The 18,637-nt window shown below is 47.6% G+C and overlaps 2 protein-coding genes and 1 non-coding gene across 3 annotated transcripts in view; 1 reads left to right on the plus strand and 2 right to left on the minus strand.

Moving 5' to 3' along the window:
* Positions 1–1,202: 1,202 nt before the first annotated feature.
* LOC134482154 (uncharacterized) lies at positions 1,203–7,236 on the minus strand. The gene is made up of 3 exons (XM_063274897.1): positions 6,447–7,236; positions 5,170–6,400; positions 1,203–4,523 (listed from the first exon to the last, which is right to left on the minus strand). Exon 3 carries the CDS (start codon positions 3,804–3,806, stop codon positions 2,802–2,804), a length of 1,005 nt encoding a protein of 334 aa, XP_063130967.1. The 5' UTR covers positions 3,807–4,523; positions 5,170–6,400; positions 6,447–7,236; the 3' UTR covers positions 1,203–2,801.
* LOC134482155 (uncharacterized) overlaps positions 1,203–18,637 on the minus strand; it is a 175,220-nt gene continuing 157,785 nt past the window's right edge. The window contains exon 2 of the mRNA XM_063274898.1: positions 1,203–2,210. Coding sequence (XP_063130968.1) covers positions 2,121–2,210 — 90 coding nt within the window. The 3' untranslated portion in view covers positions 1,203–2,120. The remainder of the gene's footprint in view (positions 2,211–18,637) is intronic.
* Positions 14,382–14,453, plus strand: Trnae-uuc7 (transfer RNA glutamic acid (anticodon UUC) 7). Its single transcript has one exon. It is a non-coding gene; the product is annotated as a tRNA-Glu (tRNA).

Here is an 18,637-nt window from a genome sequence, read left to right on the forward strand (position 1 = left end):
GTGAAACAGGTTTCCTGAGGTGTGGTATTTTAGCCTGCTGATTGGCTGATCAGCTGAATTAATACAAGTAGCGTAGCTTCTAATGTTAGGCTACTCCAGGTTAGAGAAATAGCTTCCCTCAATGAGCCCCCACAGACCCCGTATCAGGATTTCTGGAACATTCCTCTCTGAAGAGGAATGCAACAACCCCGGGAGACATTGGGAACTGGACTGAAATTGGGAAATAGATACAGTCCACTTTTACCAAGGAGATCAGTTTTGGTCTCTAGAAGGGTTAGAAGCCATGAGGTAAGATATGACTGGAGTTTTGGTCACACCCTTGAGTAACTCCCTCTGGGCAAGGGTATTCATTTTGGAGATAAGAAACTGGAACTCCCTTTTGGAGTTTTTCCAGGAGAACCAAGGACATGCCTGGACCTTCTGATTTCCCTCCCCCGCCCCCAAACTTCCTAGTCAGTTTATAATTCCTTTCTCATCAAAGCAGGAATGCAAATTCTGAAGAGCCACTGAAGTCTGTGGCCGAGTGCTCATGGGAGTGAGAGATGCTTATAAAGTGAGCTGCAAATGCATCACTGGCTGGTCTGACAGAGTTTTCATTCCAGTGATTTCTCAAAATCATCTGCAGATATTTTGACTCAGATTTTAGTCTTAGTGTCCTTCATTCTTGAAAAAAAAATTGCTCAGAATAGTCAGTGCTGCCCAAAGGTGCTGAGGTAGGGTGCAAGTGGAGTGAAGGATCTCTGTCTCTGCTAAGATAGGACGTAAAGGCTAGTAAGTTATCTTCAAGATGAACATCAGACGGTAGCTCCCTGCATTCCTTGTAAAACTAGCAAGCCAGATGGACACATTGTTAAAGTTCCTTTTAAATATTTATGTTTGTGCCTAGAGACTAATGTAGCTTCAGTCTTGATCAGAGAAGCCTCTTTTACAGTGGACAGGTCACAGAGACTGGTTAAAGTGCTGAAGACCAGAAACTGCTGAATGCTTTGCCCCAATAGGGTGTCAGCATCACCCACTGTGAGACCCAGGGAACCTTGGGGAAGGAAGTAGAAAGCTTGTGGGAAATAAAGGTTGGGGGAGGGGAGTGCAGTGGGGTGCTGTCTTCTGAATGCAACATGGAGGTTGTGAAAAGCTCTCAGGCAGAACTTTCCCTCGGGATGGAGACCCTCTAACTCCAAAGACCAGACCGAGACACCACAGGATGCAATCAGCAAGAGGATTTGGTTTATTGTCGGGATACACAGGCACAGGCACCTGCGGGCGCTTCAGTCACTCGGGGGACTGGCGCGCCCCACGGAACCAAGGATGGGCTTTTATAGGATTTTGGGGAGCAGAAGCAAGCATACAGAAGCAGATGCATGGTTACAGGGATATAATTGGTGGATTCTAATATGGCAAGGGTTTAGCCCGGGGGCAAGTTTCCTAGCTACCTTCCTGAAACATAAGGGCTGACTCGGCCCCCCAAGGGTTCAGCCCGGGGGCAAGTTTCTTAGCTACCTTCTTGGAACATAACGACTGACTCGGCCCCCCACCAGGGTGTGGGACCTCTCCTGGGGCTTTTTTTCATTGTCAGGTGCTCAACCGAAGTCGTCCTGTTGCCAGGCCTTCAACCAAACATATCTTGCTTGGCAGCCGCTGTGTACTCAGTGTTCTAACCTTTCCCTGAACCAGTCATCTTAAGTACAGCCTTGCAAAATGGCGTTACTGCTGTTAAGCTGGGGTCTTTCATTCCCCCATTTTTTTTTTTGCTAACTTTGAGTGAAATCTTTCACTCGACTTGGTCAAGAAATTTCTGTCTGGTGGGGGCTTATTCCCTCACTGACTCTAGGCCACAAAAGGGCTAGGAGGAGCCACGTAGGAGTTTTAACTTTAAGGGGTTTGGAGTGCGCTGAACTCTCCATGTCTGGGGTGTAGTGTTGTTATTAGTCAATTCCTCAGACCGGACTGCCTTGACGTGTGGTGTGTGGATCTAAGCCGAGACTCTGTCTACCTTTAGGGCGGTCGGGGTAGTCAGGAGGACGGTGTAGGGTCCTTTTCACCGTGGCTTGAGATTCTTGGTCTGGTGTCTGTGCACCCACACGGTGTCTCCAATCTGGAACGGGTGTGGCACCACCGGATGCTCAAGCTTGTCCTGGTAAGCAGTGGCCAAAGGTCTCCAGACGTCTCTCTGCACAATCTGTAGGGCCTGTAAATGGGCCCTCAGAGAAGGGCTGTCAGCAAAATCAGCAATGTTTGAATCAAAGAAATGGACAAATGGGGGTGGTGTTCCATATATTATTTCAAAAGGAGTTAGACCATGGGGGCCCGGGGTATTCCGGGCCCGATATAGAACTAGGGGAAGGAGGGCCACCCAATCCTTTGAGCCAGTTGTAAGCGTAAGTTTGGATAAAGTCTCCTTAATTGTTCTATTTATGTGTTCTACCTGACCTGAACTCTGGGGTCTATAGGCACAATGTAATTTTCAATCAATCCCCAGCAATTTGGCCACCAACTGACTTACTTGGGAGACGAAAGCGGGCCCGTTGTCCAACCCCAACGCTTGAGGCATGTCATACCTGGGAAAGATTTTCTCGAGGAGCTTCTTGGTGACCATTTTTGTAGTCTCGTGCTTTGTGGGGAAGGCTTCGACCCATCCTGAGAAGGTGTCTATAAACACTAGGAGATACTTGTATCCATATATACCTGGTTTAATTTCAGTAAAATCAATTTCCCAATGGATGTCGGGACGGTGTCCCCTAGGACGAACTCCTTGTCCAATCATGGTCCTTTCCGGGTTAACCTGAGCGCACGCTTTGTAACTCTCAGTCACCTTTTGTATCGCTTTGTCCCGATTTAAAAAAACACAGATTTATCTCTTCTCGATCTAGTAAGGTTTTTATCTTCTTATGTAAAAAGGAGATCAATTCAAAAGTCCTTTGTAGACCCACTGTTTTAGTTGAGGGTGGTAGATGGCCCCCATTTTTTTCTAGGAGCTCTATGTCCTCATGGGCATAAACCCAACTAGTTTGTCCCACTGGTGGGGGCGTGGGTTGGTCTGGGCTATTTAAGGGCAAGATTTGTTTGTTCATGGCCGCTTCTCGCGCCGTGGCATCGGCCAGCCGGTTTCCTCGTGTCTCTGGGTTGTGTCCTTTCTGGTGTCCTGGACAATGTATAATACTCAGTCTTTTGGGCAAGAATAGGGCTTCTAAGAGGGCCAGAATTTTAGCCATATCTTTACCCTCAGATGTGAGCAGCCCCCGCCTCCGGTAGATCTCCCCGTGGATGTGTGCCGTGGCAAAGGCATAACGGCTGTCTGTATATATATTTAGCCTCTTACCTTTTGCCATCTTGAGCGCCTGAGTCAAGGCGATGAGTTCAGCCCGTTGTGCGGAGGTACCAGCAGGCAGGGCTTTCGCCCAAATCACTTTGTCCTCTGTAGTGACCGCAGCTCCAGCCTTTTGTTCTCCCTCTGCCAAGAAGCTGCTGCCATCTGTGTACCATGTGTGGTCAGCATTCTGAAGAGGCTGGTCCGATAGGTCCGGCCTGGTTCTATGTACTTCTGCGAGGATTTGTAGGCAGTCATGCTGTTCTGCCTCCTCTGGTAGAGGAAGCAAGGTGGCAGGATTGAGGGCAACTACGGGCCCAAACTGAACCCGTTCTGCATCCAGTAACAAGGCTTGGTAGTGGGTCATGTGGGAATTAGAGAGCCAGCGGTCTGGGGGCTGTTTTACCAAGGCCTCCACTGCGTGGGGTGCTAGGATGGTGAGTGGCTGTCCCAAAGTCAATTTTCTAGCATCTTTGATCAGGACAGCAATAGCAGCCACCATCTTTAGGCACGGTGGCCAGCCGGAGGCCACAGGGTCCAATTTCTTAGACAGGTAGGCCACAGGGCGTTTTCAGGGTCCCAACCTTTGTGTTAGGACCCCTTTAGCATACCCCTGTTTCTCATCGATGAACAGTTACTGAGCAAATTGTAAGGGTTTGGAACAGTCAGATGAATATCTTCTATCTTCTTGTTGACCTTTCTCAAGTCTTGTACTGGCCTATAATCTCCAGTGCCGGGTTTCTTAACAGGCAGAAGAGGCGTATTCCAAGGCGACCGGCAGGGGATTAGGATGCCTTGATCTAGAAGCCTCGTAATGTGAGGCCTTATACCTTGATAAGCTTCATGTGACAGGGGGTATTGTTTTATGGAGACTGGAGTTGTAATTAAGGGGGGCTGTTGGAGCGCCAACCCCATCCCACCAGTCTCTGCCCAAGCCAGTGTCCTGTCCCGGTTCATATAGTCTATATTCATAGAACTTGAAGGGGAGTTCCGTGGGGGCCAGTTATTTGGGCCCCTCCTTCCTCAAAATGAATTTGTGCTTTTAGTTTGGTGAGCAGGTCACGGCCCAGCAGAGGGTACGGGCAGTCCGGAACATGTAAGAAGGAATGGGTCACCTTACCGGTAGCCAGCTGAACCCGGCGGTCCGTAGTCCATCGGTATTGTTTCTCACCAGTAGCTCTTTGTACCCAGGCCGTCCGGTCGCTGAGTTGTCCTGAAGCTCGGGTGAGGACTGAATGCTGGGCTCCTGTGTCTACCAGGAAAGTAACCGGCTGCCCCCCAACTTTAAGCGTTACCCTGGGCTCAGGGGGGGGCTCCTGGCCCTGACCTCCCTAATCTTTATCTAGAGCCAAGAGGGAGGTTCGTGGTCGAGGCTTTCGGGGTCCGCCAGGCTTCTTGGGGCACTCTCTGGCCCAGTGCCCTTTCTCTTTGTAATAGGCACATTGATCTTTATCCAGCTTTAGCCCCTTTCGAGCTCCCCCCTATCTCCCTTCCTTTCTTGGCCCTGAACTACGGCGGCCAAGATTCGACTCAATTCTCTCTCTTATTAAAAATCTTTTCAGCTTCTTTAAGTAAATCCTGTAATGTATAGCCCTGCAAATTTTCTAACCTCTGTAACTTAGTCCTGATATCTGGAGCAGCCTGCCAGATGAAGGACATAGAGACACTCGTCATTTGTCCTGGGTCATCTGGGTCATAGGGAGTGTACATACGGTAGGCCTCCTTAAGTCTCTCTAGAAAGGCGGAGGGAGTTTCCCCTGCTTCCTGTAATACCTGTTTTACCTGAGCCAAATTAGTAGGGCGTCGTATAGCCCCTCGGAGACCCGCTAGAAGCAACTGGCGATAAAGGCGTAGGTGTCCCTTACCTTCAGCTGTATTAAAATCCCAGTTTGGTCCTCAGGCAGCTGGGTGGGACGCCCATCATCTCCCAGAACATGCTTTCTGGCCTCTAGGAACACTCTTTGTTTTTTTTCTGAGGTTAAGAGGGCCTGTAAGAGCTGTTGGCAGTCATCCCAAGTAGGCTGGTGGGTAAGTAAAACAGATTCTATTAGGTCGGTGAGTGCCACCGGATCTTTGGAGAAAGAAGGGTTGTGTTGTTTCCAATTGTAAATGTCAGCTGCTGAAAACGGCCAGTATTGGGTCTGGCCACCGGTTCCCTGTCTAAGTGGGAAAGCCTGGGAGGTTGAATCTGGCATCACCTCGCGCTTATTGCGCAATCTCCCTGCGACAGGGGAGAAACCCTTATCAGACTGTGGCCCGGCAACTGATCTGGCCAGCGGCTCTGCCTCCTCCGTTTCAGCCGGGCCTGTCAGAGAGAAGATCTATGAGAGGGGAGTTTGGGTCTGCCGGGAGGACAGGTTTCTTAGAAGGCTCTGATTTCACAAAGGTAGAGAGAGGAAGACGTGGCAGGCGGACCGGGCGGGGCCGAGGGGACAGGCTGGGGGTTGAGGGGAGGCCAATTCGGGTCCACGAAGGGTTCCGCCCAGGGGGGGGTTTAAGGCGAGACTCTCTCAAGTGATAATATAAGAAACCTGGTCAGGATGTCCGTGGACGACCCAATCTTTAACCTGTAAAATAATGATCTTATTAAATGTGCCATTCACTGGCCATCCCGCTCCGAAAGTGGGCCACTCGGATGTGCAGAGAGTCTGCCATTTTCCTTTTTTTTTTTTAACCTCGACGGACTGGTTGTGTGCCCGGTCGTGGACGTCTTCCCAATGATCAAGAGTGAGACTTAGGGGCATTGTTAGGGACTGTCCCATGTTAGTTCTAAGGAAGATTAGAACACAGAGAAAACAAACAACACCAACAGTCAAACAAACAACAGACAGGCATGCTGCACGGCTTTGGTACCAAACTGAAAGCAAAAGTCAGATGGAGGTGGCAAAGGTCCGGGGCCCTCTGAAAGCCAAAAATACAGACAGAGGTGCCGTTAGTCCGGATCTTTCTCCTCTCCCAGATTGGGCCCCGAAAAGTCGGGCCCCAACACCCTTGGAACGTCTTCCAGGGCTGCGGGGCGAGAAGTCCGAGCTCGTCAGCTCCTTCTTCGTCCCGCCCAAATTCCAAACAACCTGGCTGAGCGCTCACAGAACAGACCTAGCTGAGCGCTCACAGAACCTGGCTGAGTGCTCACAGAACAGACCTGGCTGAGCGCTCACAGAACAGACCTGGCTGAGCGCTCACAGAACAGACAGAATAAGGCAGAACGAGACAAAATCAGACAGACAGACAGACGCCGGCCGGCTTACCTCCCAGTGGGTGGTCGGTGGTCCCTGGGTGGAGGATCTCGTTTCCGGCCAACGCACCAAATGAAAAGCTCTCAGGCAGAACTTTCCCTCGGGATGGAGACCCTCTAACTCCAAAGACCAGACCGAGACACCACAGGATGCAATCAGCAAGAGGATTTGGTTTATTGTCGGGATACACAGGCACAGGCACCTGCGGGCGCTTCAGTCACTCGGGGGACTGGCGCGCCCCACGGAACCAAGGATGGGCTTTTATAGGATTTTGGGGAGCAGAAGCAAGCATACAGAAGCAGATGCATGGTTACAGGGATATAATTGGTGGATTCTAATATGGCAAGGGTTTAGCCTGGGGGCAAGTTTCCTAGCTACCTTCCTGAAACATAACGGCTGACTCGGCCCCCCAAGGGTTCAGCCCGGGGGCAAGTTTCTTAGCTACCTTCTTGGAACATAACGACTGACTCGGCCCCCCACCAGGGTGTGGGACCTCTCCTGGGGCTTTTTTTCATTGTCAGGTGCTCAACCGAAGTCGTCCTGTTGCCAGGCCTTCAACCAAACATATCTTGCTTGGCAGCCGCTGTGTACTCAGTGTTCTAACCTTTCCCTGAACCAGTCATCTTAAGTACAGCCTTGCAAAATGGCGTTACTGCTGTTAAGCTGGGGTCTTTCAGTTGTACCCATGAACACAGAGCAGTCATGACTGCCTGCATGGGGAGAGAGAGAAGGAGGGAGGCAAGGAGAGAGAGAGAGGGAGAATATGAGACTGGAGAGATGCTTGCTTTTCCAAAGAGTTCCGTTCCCAGCCCCTACGTGATGCCATCTGTAACTCCAGTTTCAGGAGACCTGATGCCCTCTTCTAACCTCTTGGGCACCAGCACACATGTGGTAAACATACATCCCGTGCAGGAAAAACATATGTAATTCCGAGAAAAACATTTCTACAGGAAGGAAGATGGAGGCCTAGTTAATAAGAGGAGGTTGGGTGGGGTAAGGGAGTGGTGCTGTGAGAACAGAACAAAGTACACTGTATGGTGTTGTCAACATTTTTAAATTAAATTTAAAAATTGGGAGGTTATTTATATCAACTGAAAGTGGAGCGGCAAATATACTAAGCTATCATCTTCCCAGAGATGTTGAAATGTTTTAAATTTCTTGTGTCAAATTGAAAAGCGAGCCTATGTGTTTTCTCTCTTTACAGGACTGTGTTTAGACGCATAATACCGTTTGCTTTAGTCGAAGCTTGCTGTGATCTCACTTTCCTTCCGAACACTATTATGATTTGAAACATTGTATTGCTAAGACAGCTTTCACTCTGAAGACTCACGTTCAACTCACTTAAGTTAAGTGGTTAAAGCCACTAAAATGCTAAGCCTCTGAGGCAGTGTTCATCATCAAGTTCTGGCATGGATTTTTGTTGCTACTATACATTTTATTCTTAGTAGTAGCAAATTTCAACATGTGACCTCAACTCAGCACCAGCCCTTTTAAGAAGTCTGTCCTTGGGGGTTGGGGATTTAGCTCAGTGGTAGAGTGCTTGCCTAGCAAGCACAAGGCCCTGGGTTCGGTCCCCAGCTCCAAAAAAAAAAAAAAAAAAAAAAAAAAAAAAAGAAGTCTGTCCTTGGCTTGGCAATGTTTAGTCTCTAGGTCCCTGCAACAGTCATGGTCTTGATGGTGATTTGCATGATGTTAGCCTTTTTTAAAAAAGATTTATTTATTTATTAAATATAAGTACACAGTAGCTGTCTTCAGACACACCAGAAGAGAGCATCTGAGCCCATTACAGATGGTTGTGAGCCACCACGTGGTTGCTGGGAATCGAACTCAGGACCTCTGGAAGAGCAGTCAGTGCTCTTAACCACTGAGCCATCTCTTTAGCCCAATGTTAGCCATTTTTAACTCTGCGGTGCATAGATGCTATTGGTGTTCTTTACAAGGATTCTTCATTAAAGGTGAATTTGGGGCAGCAATTGTACTGACTTCTATTAATTTTCTAAGTCCCCCTCTTTTACCTACCATCATTGGAGCACCATCCGTAACTGGACCAAATATGTTGACAATAGACAAAGACAAGTCCAGAGCATGTATTCTTGCTTCTTCCCATAAATCTCTTGAGGCCATTTCCAGAGGCGCCACGTTCATCGGCAATACCATGAGTAAGGGTGGCAGGTGAAGACATTATCTGAGTGTTCATACTGCCATTCATCACCAAAGATTCCATTTAAAATTAGTGCTTCTGTTCTCCAAACTTCTTTGAATAGGTTTTTCCTAGATTCTTTTTTTTTTTTTTTTTTTTTTTTTGGTTCTTTTTTTTCGGAACTGGGGACCGAACCCAGGGCCTTGCGCTTCCTAGGCAAGCGCTCTACCACTGAGCTAAATCCCCAACCCTTTTTCCTAGATTCTTTCATTTGTTTGGCTGTTGTCTGGTGAGACAGACTCATTTTAGAAACACCCCTTTTCTCCTCAAGGCATAGTATATCTGTCTACCCTTCTCTCTATATATTGCTTAATAAATTCGCTATCGGCAAATGGCTTTTTTTGCCATCAGATATGCCCCTTCATAATAGCTTTTTTTTTTTCTTTTTCTCTCTTTTCTTTTTTTTTTTGGAGCTGGGGACCGAACCCAGGGCCTTGCGCTTGCTAGGCAAGCGCTCTACCACTGAGCCAAATCCCCAACCCCTCATAATAGCTTTTACAATGGAATCCTTCCCAGTCTTAATTTCTGAAACACTGGGGAAGAGGGTTGAGCTCGAGTGATGGTTCGGGTTAAGAACATTTGCTGATCTTTCAGAGGATCGAAGTTCGGTTCCCAGAATCCGGGCAGGCCAGGCAGTTCAGTGTCCGTAACTCCAGACACCCTGGCCTCCTTGTACATGTGGCACAAAATCACAATGTGTTAGGAAACAAACACACTGTTTTGTTGCAAAGACAGATCGTTTCTGGGCTCTGCCATGTTGTCCTTGTATAGATACCTTTTCAATCAGTCTGCTACAGTTGGACATCATTTGCCTTGAGAAGAAAACAATCTGTCTTCACTCATGACTCTTCTTTTAGGGTTCTGTTTTCCTTCCCTTGAAGAAGCCATACTGGGATTAAAAACATACCAATAGAAAAGGGATTCTATGTATTTTACTATAAACATTAATTTTTAGGGAAACAGAAAATGAAGTTTAGACCCTTTCACATCGCAGTTGCTGGAGGAATGCAAACCAGAGGGCTGATGGCAGCAGTGGAGAATGTGTGAGGCCTGACGGAGGTGTGGAAAGGCCCTTACCAATCAAGTAAGACTAGTGCCTTGTCTACTAAACAACACTAGTGTCTGTCATTCTCACTGGGACATTAAAACATTACTAAGGAGGGGTTGGGGATTTAGCTCAGTGGTAGAGCGCTTGCCTAGGAAGCGCAAGGCCCTGGGTTCGGTCCCCAGCTCCGAAAAAAAAGAAAAGGAAAAAAAAACATTACTAAGGATTGGTGTATCACTTGCCAATTCACCTAGACCATCTGATGGTGCCAGTCCAACTGCTCTTGAGGACGGTGGAAGCCACTCACACCGTGAGACTGAAACCATTCTGTGTAAACATCAGGAGTACATGTATACTTGGTTTGCATGACATCACCTGTAAACTGATGCTAAAGAATGCCACAACTGGACTGCCCCCCCCCCACGCACCTAAAATATTTTCTCATGCTTTACATGTGTTTATTGTTTTCCTCTAGGTCTCATTCAAAGCTACGGCATCATACACTTTCAGAATCAGAATTAGAATAGAATTGTGTGGAAGCCAAGACCGTTTGTCTCAAACTGATTAGTGAATAAATGAGGGGACCGTCACTCAAACACCAAGGGGTGGACTTGTGATGGCTAATCTTGGTTGTCAACCTGAGTTCAACTGGAATATCTTAAAATCTGAGCAGCTGGACACACCTGGGAGGGGGTTTTCTTGATTGGCTCATTTGAGGTGGGAAAAACCCACCCAATATAGAAGAAAGGTCCCATGCTATGGACATAGTTGCAACTGAGGATGGAGATAGATGTATGCATATATGTTTGTGTATGTGTGTGTACATATATATGTATGTGTATGTATGTGGTTGATCTAGGGGAAAGGCAGCTTTTATTGGAAAATCCCCAAAAGACATCTGGATGAGGAGATGGACTAGGAGTCTACTAGGGACTGAGTAGATGAAACACCGTGCGGCAGCTAGGACAACAACAGGAGGGTCAGCCAGGAAGCCAGAAGGAAGCAGGAACATAGGTTCAAGGTAGTGATGGCTGGACTAGCTCACAATGAGCACCTGCCCCTGTACGAGGTTCAGGGATGTTTCTCCCTGAGTTGTGGGACATGGAGAAGTTGCCAGATTTGGAGCAGAGGTGAGAAGCAGTTACATGATCTGAACAAGTTTTTGGGGGAGCTTTGCCATCCCAGCAGCCTTTTGAGATCAGACCCAGTCTTGGAAGCTGGACCTGGTGATGTCAGGCTACAGAGATTAATTTGCTGTGTGCTCCAAATAGCCCCAAGATTAGTTTGGGGTCCAACCTGAGTCACTGGCAGGGACTTGAAGATCAGAATTAACAGCTGCGTATTTCTACTGTTTGGAAAGTTAACTCTTCAGCCTCCTGAAACGAAAAGCAACTGAGAGGCTGGCACAACCATGCTCCTGGCTACTGTCTGGCAAGTACAATATGTTTGGGGCTTTCCCCCAGTGTCAAACTGTAGATAAAATGGGAGAGAGCCGACCATGTATCACTGGGCCAGAAATAACTGTTCCCGTGTCAACAAGAAAGCTTTGTGTGTTTGTTCGCTTCCTCCTCCCAGGCACCGTTTTGTTCTTGCTGCTGGTTAAAAGGCAACTTTTACATAGAAGTACAGCAGGAAGTATTTAAGTTAGATAAAAAAGAGAGACTGCTTGGCCACATGATTGACTACAGGATTAGGTTCCCAGGGGTATTATGGAATCTGACTTTAACTCATTGTTGAATAATTTAAGGGCAGTGAGGGATTGGTATTGATGCAATTCTTTTAAAATCGTGTTTTGGGATTCTGAGAAAATGGGAGCGCCTTGTGATCGGGAGCCCTGGGGAGATTTCCTGGAGTTGAACTGTCCTCAACGTTGGCTCAGAGTGGAGAGGCTGGCCTGGTAGAGGGACAAGGAGGGCGGAGCAGGTAGGCTGTTCTGTGAGTGGGAGCAGGCGGTGCCAGGGCACAGTATGGAAAGCTGAGAGGCTTGGCCTGGGAATTTACAGACCACAGAAATGGACGGGGACTCAAGTTTCTGGGCTTCAGTGGCCACCTACTTTTAGAGGCAAAAGGCAGCTTATTTCTATACATTGGTGAGACTCAAAAATCGAAGGACATCACAAGGGCAGGTGCTTGCTAATGTTCCCACTTCTGCCCTGGCTCCCTGAAGCACTCTTTTGGAAATCCCAGGTAAATGAAGAAGGGACTCTGGATTAACAAAGTCCCTGAAAGAGTCTTCTGGATCCCCTGTGTGGCCCTGTCTCTCCGGCCCAAGACAAGCAGGGCTGCCTTCATGTAACCCATGTCCGGTGACAGCCAGCCCTAAAGCAAGTACAGGCGTGAGAGCAGTGCGTCTGGGCTGCATCTGGCTTCTCTCTTTTCTCCATCTCTCTCCCTCTTTCCCTGAATCGTCCATAGGAGGAAGGCCACGGGAAGAAGTGAGAAGCAGGCTGCCTGCCCCTGGTGTGGTATTTAACTAGCACATCACTAGTTTTTTTGTTCTTTTTTTTCGGAGCTGGGGACCAAACCCAGGGCCTTGCGCTTCCTAGGCAAGCGCTCTACCACTGAGCTAAATCCCCAACCCCACACCACTAGTTCTTAATTAGCTTGTTTGCTCTCTGAGGAAAGCAGTTTGTGATGTTTACTCATTTCCATGGTCTCAGTGTGGCTGTCTCCAACTACCAAAGTGATATCCTGACACAGAGTCAGGAAGAGAAGCCCACAGTAAAATGGAGAACCAGCAGAAGCCAGCAATCACTCCCAAACCAAGAATCAGATAGAGGTGGAAAACTGTAATCGATTGAGTTGCTGCCTGCTCCTTTTACTTAAAGAGCCCGGAAGGTTTCTGGTAATTACTGTTCAGTGGTTAAAACAAACAACAACAACAACCACCCCGGAGTTTCAGTTTAGGGAGTAGAGAGACAAAAGCAAACTTGTTGGGGAGGGATTGGGGGGTGCTTCTACCTTGTGATTTATAGTTAAGATGGGAGGGTGTTGAACTCAGGAGTCTGCACCCATTCCTGAGGAAATATTGGGTTAATGGCTGCTGGGGAAGGGAAATATATTTTTCCTCAGTGGTGTAGCTACTGGCAAAGTGCCCATGTACCTGTAAACCTTTTCCCAGTGTTTCTGTAACTATCCCTAAGTTTACTGGCACACACACACACACACACACACACACACACACACACACACACACACTCTGAAAAACATGTTGGGAAAGAGGTGGAGGACCCGCAGGATCTGAGCTGTCAGGAGGGTATTGGGTGAATATGACCAAAATATATTACGCATGTGTGAAACTGTTACAATGAAACCCATCACTGTACAGTTAAATAAATAATAATAAAACTTTGAACAGTAAACTTTCAGCAGGGCAGGGTGATGCTCACTGTTAGTCATAGCCCTCAGAGGCAGATTTGTATGAGCTACAGGCTAGCTCGGGCTGTACAGTGACTCTTTGTTTTTTGTCTTTTTAAAGAATTAAACTTGCATTTGGTTATATCCCATGGGTGGCAGCCACCCAGTGAATGGGTAGCACTGGTGATTTATTTACATCCTTAAAACTATAAGATACCTAAAAGCAGTAATTATTATCCTGAGACTAAAAATTGGAAAGTAACCATGAAATCTCTGCCTGCTCCACTCCCTATATTCAAAAGCAGGATTCGGGCCTCTTTCTAGGCGGTAAGGTTATCTTTGGAGAGTTTTCTGGGTGTTCCCAAACAGGTGTCACCAAAAATGAAAACAGCTACCTCACGGATTGAAGAAAGGAAGGAAGGAAGGAAGGAAGGAAGGAAGGAAGGAAGGAAGGAAGGAAGGAAGGAAGGAAGGAAGAAACTTCAAAGCAACTAGTTTCAAAGCAGCTAGTATAGAAGACTGCGCGTGGTGGGTGGACAAAGCAAACCGGAAGAGGCTTCTCCTGTGCACAGTAGGTTTGCAGTCGTAGCTGCTAACCTCTTTGTTGGTTGCTGGGATCCCGCGCTCTCCTAGCCAAGTATCTTTATCGTTGTAGGGAGATCACAGCCAACGTTTTCTATTTCGGATCTGTTCTGCGCCTGCCTCAGGGTGTCACTCGGAAGCCGTAGAGGACCCGCCCCAAGCCGGTTCAAGTCCCCCGGGTCAGGACCGGAGGCAGGCAGGACATTTAAGGGGATCCAACGTCAACAGAAAGAACTGAGTGGCTGAGTCTCTATGCGCGGCTCCGACCCACTGAGAAATGCCAGAAAAGGAAGGCCGCCTCCCGGCCACCGGGTTCACGGCGTCTCAAAGAGGATTGGTGACTGGGCACTGTGGTGACAACGGCAGTCCAGCCTTCTGGCTCGGCGTGGCTGCAGCGGTAGGGGTGGCCTGCGCGCCACAGCAGCTACTGCACAGTGCTGGTCCCACAGAGACCAGCAGCATCGGGGAAGAACTATACAAAGTGGATCCGATGGAGCCACAAAAGGCGGGGACCAGAAAAGAGAACAGATACAATGTGTTAAAGTGGTTTACGCATGCGCAGGACCAAATTTACGCTCATGGGTGGAGTCTGCAGGTTATGGGAGGAGCAGAGCAAAGAGACTCAATTTGTCTGAGCTGGAGGCTGTGCTTGTCGTCTCCCACATGGTCTAGCGGTTAGGATTCCTGGTTTTCACCCAGGCGGCCCGGGTTCGACTCCCGGTGTGGGAACGCCAAAGTCTTTTAAACTAAAGATCCTGGGTTCACACTGGCCTGACTCAAGAAGAGAGTTTTTAGAGTTTATATCCTATTCTCTGAGCTGCAACGGATTTAAAGGAAACCAAACAATGACAGCGTACAGGGTTGGAGATAGCACTCCCCTCTGCTGGCAATTGGATCTATTCGAAGAGATCGTGCTCTTTGAAAGAAAAGAAGCAACTGCTGGGGATTATAAACGCTGAGGCTGCATACTCCATTCTCCAAGGAGTCCCAGACCTGCAGTTCAGACATCTCACTTAACTGATGTTAAAAGGGGAGACAGGAAACAGATTCAGGGGGAGACAGGAAACAGATTCAGGGATAGCTCACGCTCTTGCTGGGTGACCCGCATGAAGACCAAGCTGCACATCTCTTACATATATATATATATATATATATATATATGAGTGAGGAGACTAGGCCTAACCCGTGCTAGCTCTTTGGTTAGTGATTCTGTCTCTGGGAGACCCAAGGGTCCAGGGTAGTTAACTTTTTGTTGGTTTTCCTGTGGAGTTCCTGTCCCCTTCCGGGCCCTCAGTTCTTCCCTTAAATCTTCCACAAGACTCCCAGGATCTATCTAATGTTTGGCTGTGGGTCTTTGCATCTGTTTCCATGGACTGTTGGGTGGAGCCTCTCAGCGGACAGCTATGCTAAGCTCCTGTCTGCAACATAATACCATCTTGGGCTGCTTTGTCTGGCCTCAGAGGGAGAGGATGTGCCTGGTCCCACAGAGACTTGATGTACGTGTCCGTGCCGGGGTGAGGGCGGAGGCTGGGGAGGGGGTAGGAAGGTGAGGGGTGGGGAGAGCACCCAGGGAAGCCTCCCCTTCCCAGAGGAGAAGGGGGATGGGGGAAATGGGCGGGGTGGGGGAGCTATGGTAGGGGGCACTGGGAGGAGACAGGGACTGGATATTGGGAGGCAAAATGGATAAATAATTGAATTTATGAAAAAAAGGAAGAGAGAGAGAAGAAAAATAGGCTTCCAGAAATACTTAGCATAAGTAAGAATGTGATTTATGCAGTTCAGTTTTGGGGTCTGGAAGTTCGAAGTAGAGTAACTTCCTTACACTGGCTTTCTTGCTAACCAAGTCCAAGAGATGTAGACCAGCGGCGCACAGCAAGAGACATGTTTGCTTCTCCTTGCCCCTTCCCCACTGCGCTCGAAACCTGTCTCCAATAATGGGCTCTGCCTCTCCCCTCCAAGTGTTAGCCTGGCCTAACCAGATCTACTTGGTTTCCAGATCAGATGAGACTAGTTGTCAGGGGACACTACTTTGATGATGTTCTGTAACTGTAATTGTCTCCTGAGGGTCCCACCTTTAATCAAGTTGGTTGTTTTAAATTAACACGTGGCAGTAGGCATTGGATTATATATGAGCCCAAGAGAAGATTCTCAAAGCATGGCAGACTCTAGCCACCAAATTTGAATTCCTACATGATTGAGTACCACAGAAGATGAATTTTGAAGTCATTTGAATTTTTCATTCAGCCCATGTTCACACTGTAACTACACCGACACGATAATAACTACATGACCATTACTCAGTCCATGTTCACACTGTGGTTCATGTTCACACTGTAACTACACAGACACGATAATTTTATTTTTTGTTTGGCCTTTAATTTTTTTTTATTTTTAAAAACAAGATTTTATTAATTCCTTGAGAATTTTATACATGTATTCATTATAATTCGATCATATGCACCCACTAATCATACCTCCCAGATCTACTCCCACCCTGTCACCTCTTCCCAACTTTGGGTCCTTTTATTTTTTAAATGACCTACAAAGTCCAGTTTTTGTGGTCTCCATATACTCATGGGTGTGGGAACATCTACTGGAGCATGCTCAGCCTACCAGGGACCACATGCTTAAGGAACACAGACTCTCCCTTCCCCAGAAACCATAAACTGTCAGTAGTTCCTCAGCTCAGATCGAGGATTCAGGATCCTCTCCCCCATCCACGCTGGAATGCCGATTGGCTTGACCTTGTATAGGTCTTGTGCAGGCTACCACAGGTGCTGATGGTTCATGGATCTGTGGTTCAGAAGACACCAGCTCTGGTTCTCCCACATTTCTGGCTCTAAAATTCTCAAGGAATTAATAAAATCTTGTTTTTAAAAATTATTGTCTTTTTTTTTTAAGATTTATTCATTTATTATATATAAATACACTGTAGCTGTCTTCAGATACACCAGAAGAGGGTATCGGATCCCATTACAGATGGTTGTGAGCCACCATGTGGTTGCTGGGAATTGAACTCAGGACCTCTGGAAGAGCAGTCGGGTGCTCTTAACTGCTGAGCCATCTCTCCAGCCCATGGCTCTTACAATCTTTTGGCCCCTCTTCTAAAATGTTCTCTGAGCCTTGTGAAGAGAGGCTGTGCTGTCAATGTCCCATCTGGGGTGATGCACTCCACAAATACCTTCTGTATGTGACCAGTCGTGAGTTTCTGCACTAACACTGTCCACCACACCAAGAAGCTGTTCTGATGAGGTCTGAGCTAATCTACAAGTATACAGATAAGATAGCAGGTTGGGGGTTGGGGATTTAGCTCAGTGGTAGAGCGCTTGCCTAGCAAGCGCAAGGCCCTGGGTTCGGTCCCCGGCTCCGAAGAAAAAAAAAGACAGCAGGTTGATGCTTTGTCCATTTAGCAAAATAATAGTAGTGAATTTATCAGTGAGCTCTGAGCTCCCAAATCAGGATGTTTGTTTGTTTGTTTTTTAATTAATAAACCAAATTGATTTGGGGCATTTGAGCTAACTGCATTTCTCAATACATTTGCTTTTTTGCACATAGTCACAAACTCTGAGGGACTTTGTTTTATACACCTCAATAAGTAGACTTCAAGGTATCCTCTGTGTGTTCCCTGAGAGTTTGCCTTATGCCTCACACAAGCATCCTATATAATCACAGCATTAACACTCCACACAGGCACAGGAAAGGGAGGATGCATATGAAAATTAACTCCCTAACGTGGGGACTCTGACTAGGAAAAACACTGAATACTTGGAAAATCACTGGAACAAATAATCAAAATTCAATTTGCAAACACCTACAAGGCCACAGGGTAATCAACCCCATTACTTCATGAAAAACAAAGTTATTGGATGAATCTAATTTCCTTTTGTCACAGAGGGACAGGCATGGTGGATGTGGGGAGCAGGCAAGGCTCCTACCCTGACTTAAGAAAGCCTGGGGTGTTGTGTCTTGTTGTCCCTAAGCGAGTGTAGGAAGGGTCCTTCCTGTGTGTGTGGCAGACAAGAAGCTCAGCTTCAAAAGTCACCTTCCTCCTCAGTGTCCCCTGTCCTTCTCCTTATCGTTCAAGAGGTCATCTGGGTTCTTCTTCATCTTTCAGTCCTCCATTTTCTCCATCTCTAAAGTGGGGATCTAGTAGGATCCACTCCATGAGTTTTAAGGATTAAAAGAGATAATATGTGTTTGGCTTGGTTGAAGGCCAGAGAGTGCTAGCAGCCATCACTACCACTACCATCACCACCATCACCACCACCACCATAACCTCCATCACCACTACCATAACCACCACCACCATTACCACCACCACCACCATCACTACCACCACCACCACCATCACCATCATCACCACCACCACCACCATAACCTCCACCACCACCACCATCACCACCACCACCACCATAACCTCTACCACCACTACCATAACCACCACCATCACCACCATCACCACCATCACCACCATCACCATCATCACCACCACCACCACCATAACCACCACCACCACCACCATCACCACCACCACCACCATAACCTCCACCACCACTACCATAACCACCACCACCATTACCATCACTACCACCATCACTACCTCCACCATAACCACCACCACCATTACCACTACCACCACTACCACCACCATAACCTCTACCACCACTACCATAACCACCACCACCATCATCACCACAACCACCACCACCACCATCACCATCATCACTACAACCACCACTGCCACCATCACCACCACCACCAACACCACCATTACCATCATCACCACCATCACCACCATCACACTGATCTGCTGCCAAGAGGACACTTTCATTGCCACCTCTTGATAGCATTCACATCTTTTTTCCCCCCTCTGAGTATCACAAAGGTTTATTTAGCAAGAAGTTTCATATGAA

This window comes from Rattus norvegicus, chromosome 15 (genome assembly GCF_036323735.1).
Source record: "Rattus norvegicus strain BN/NHsdMcwi chromosome 15, GRCr8, whole genome shotgun sequence".
Classification (NCBI taxonomy): domain Eukaryota; kingdom Metazoa; phylum Chordata; class Mammalia; order Rodentia; family Muridae; genus Rattus; species Rattus norvegicus.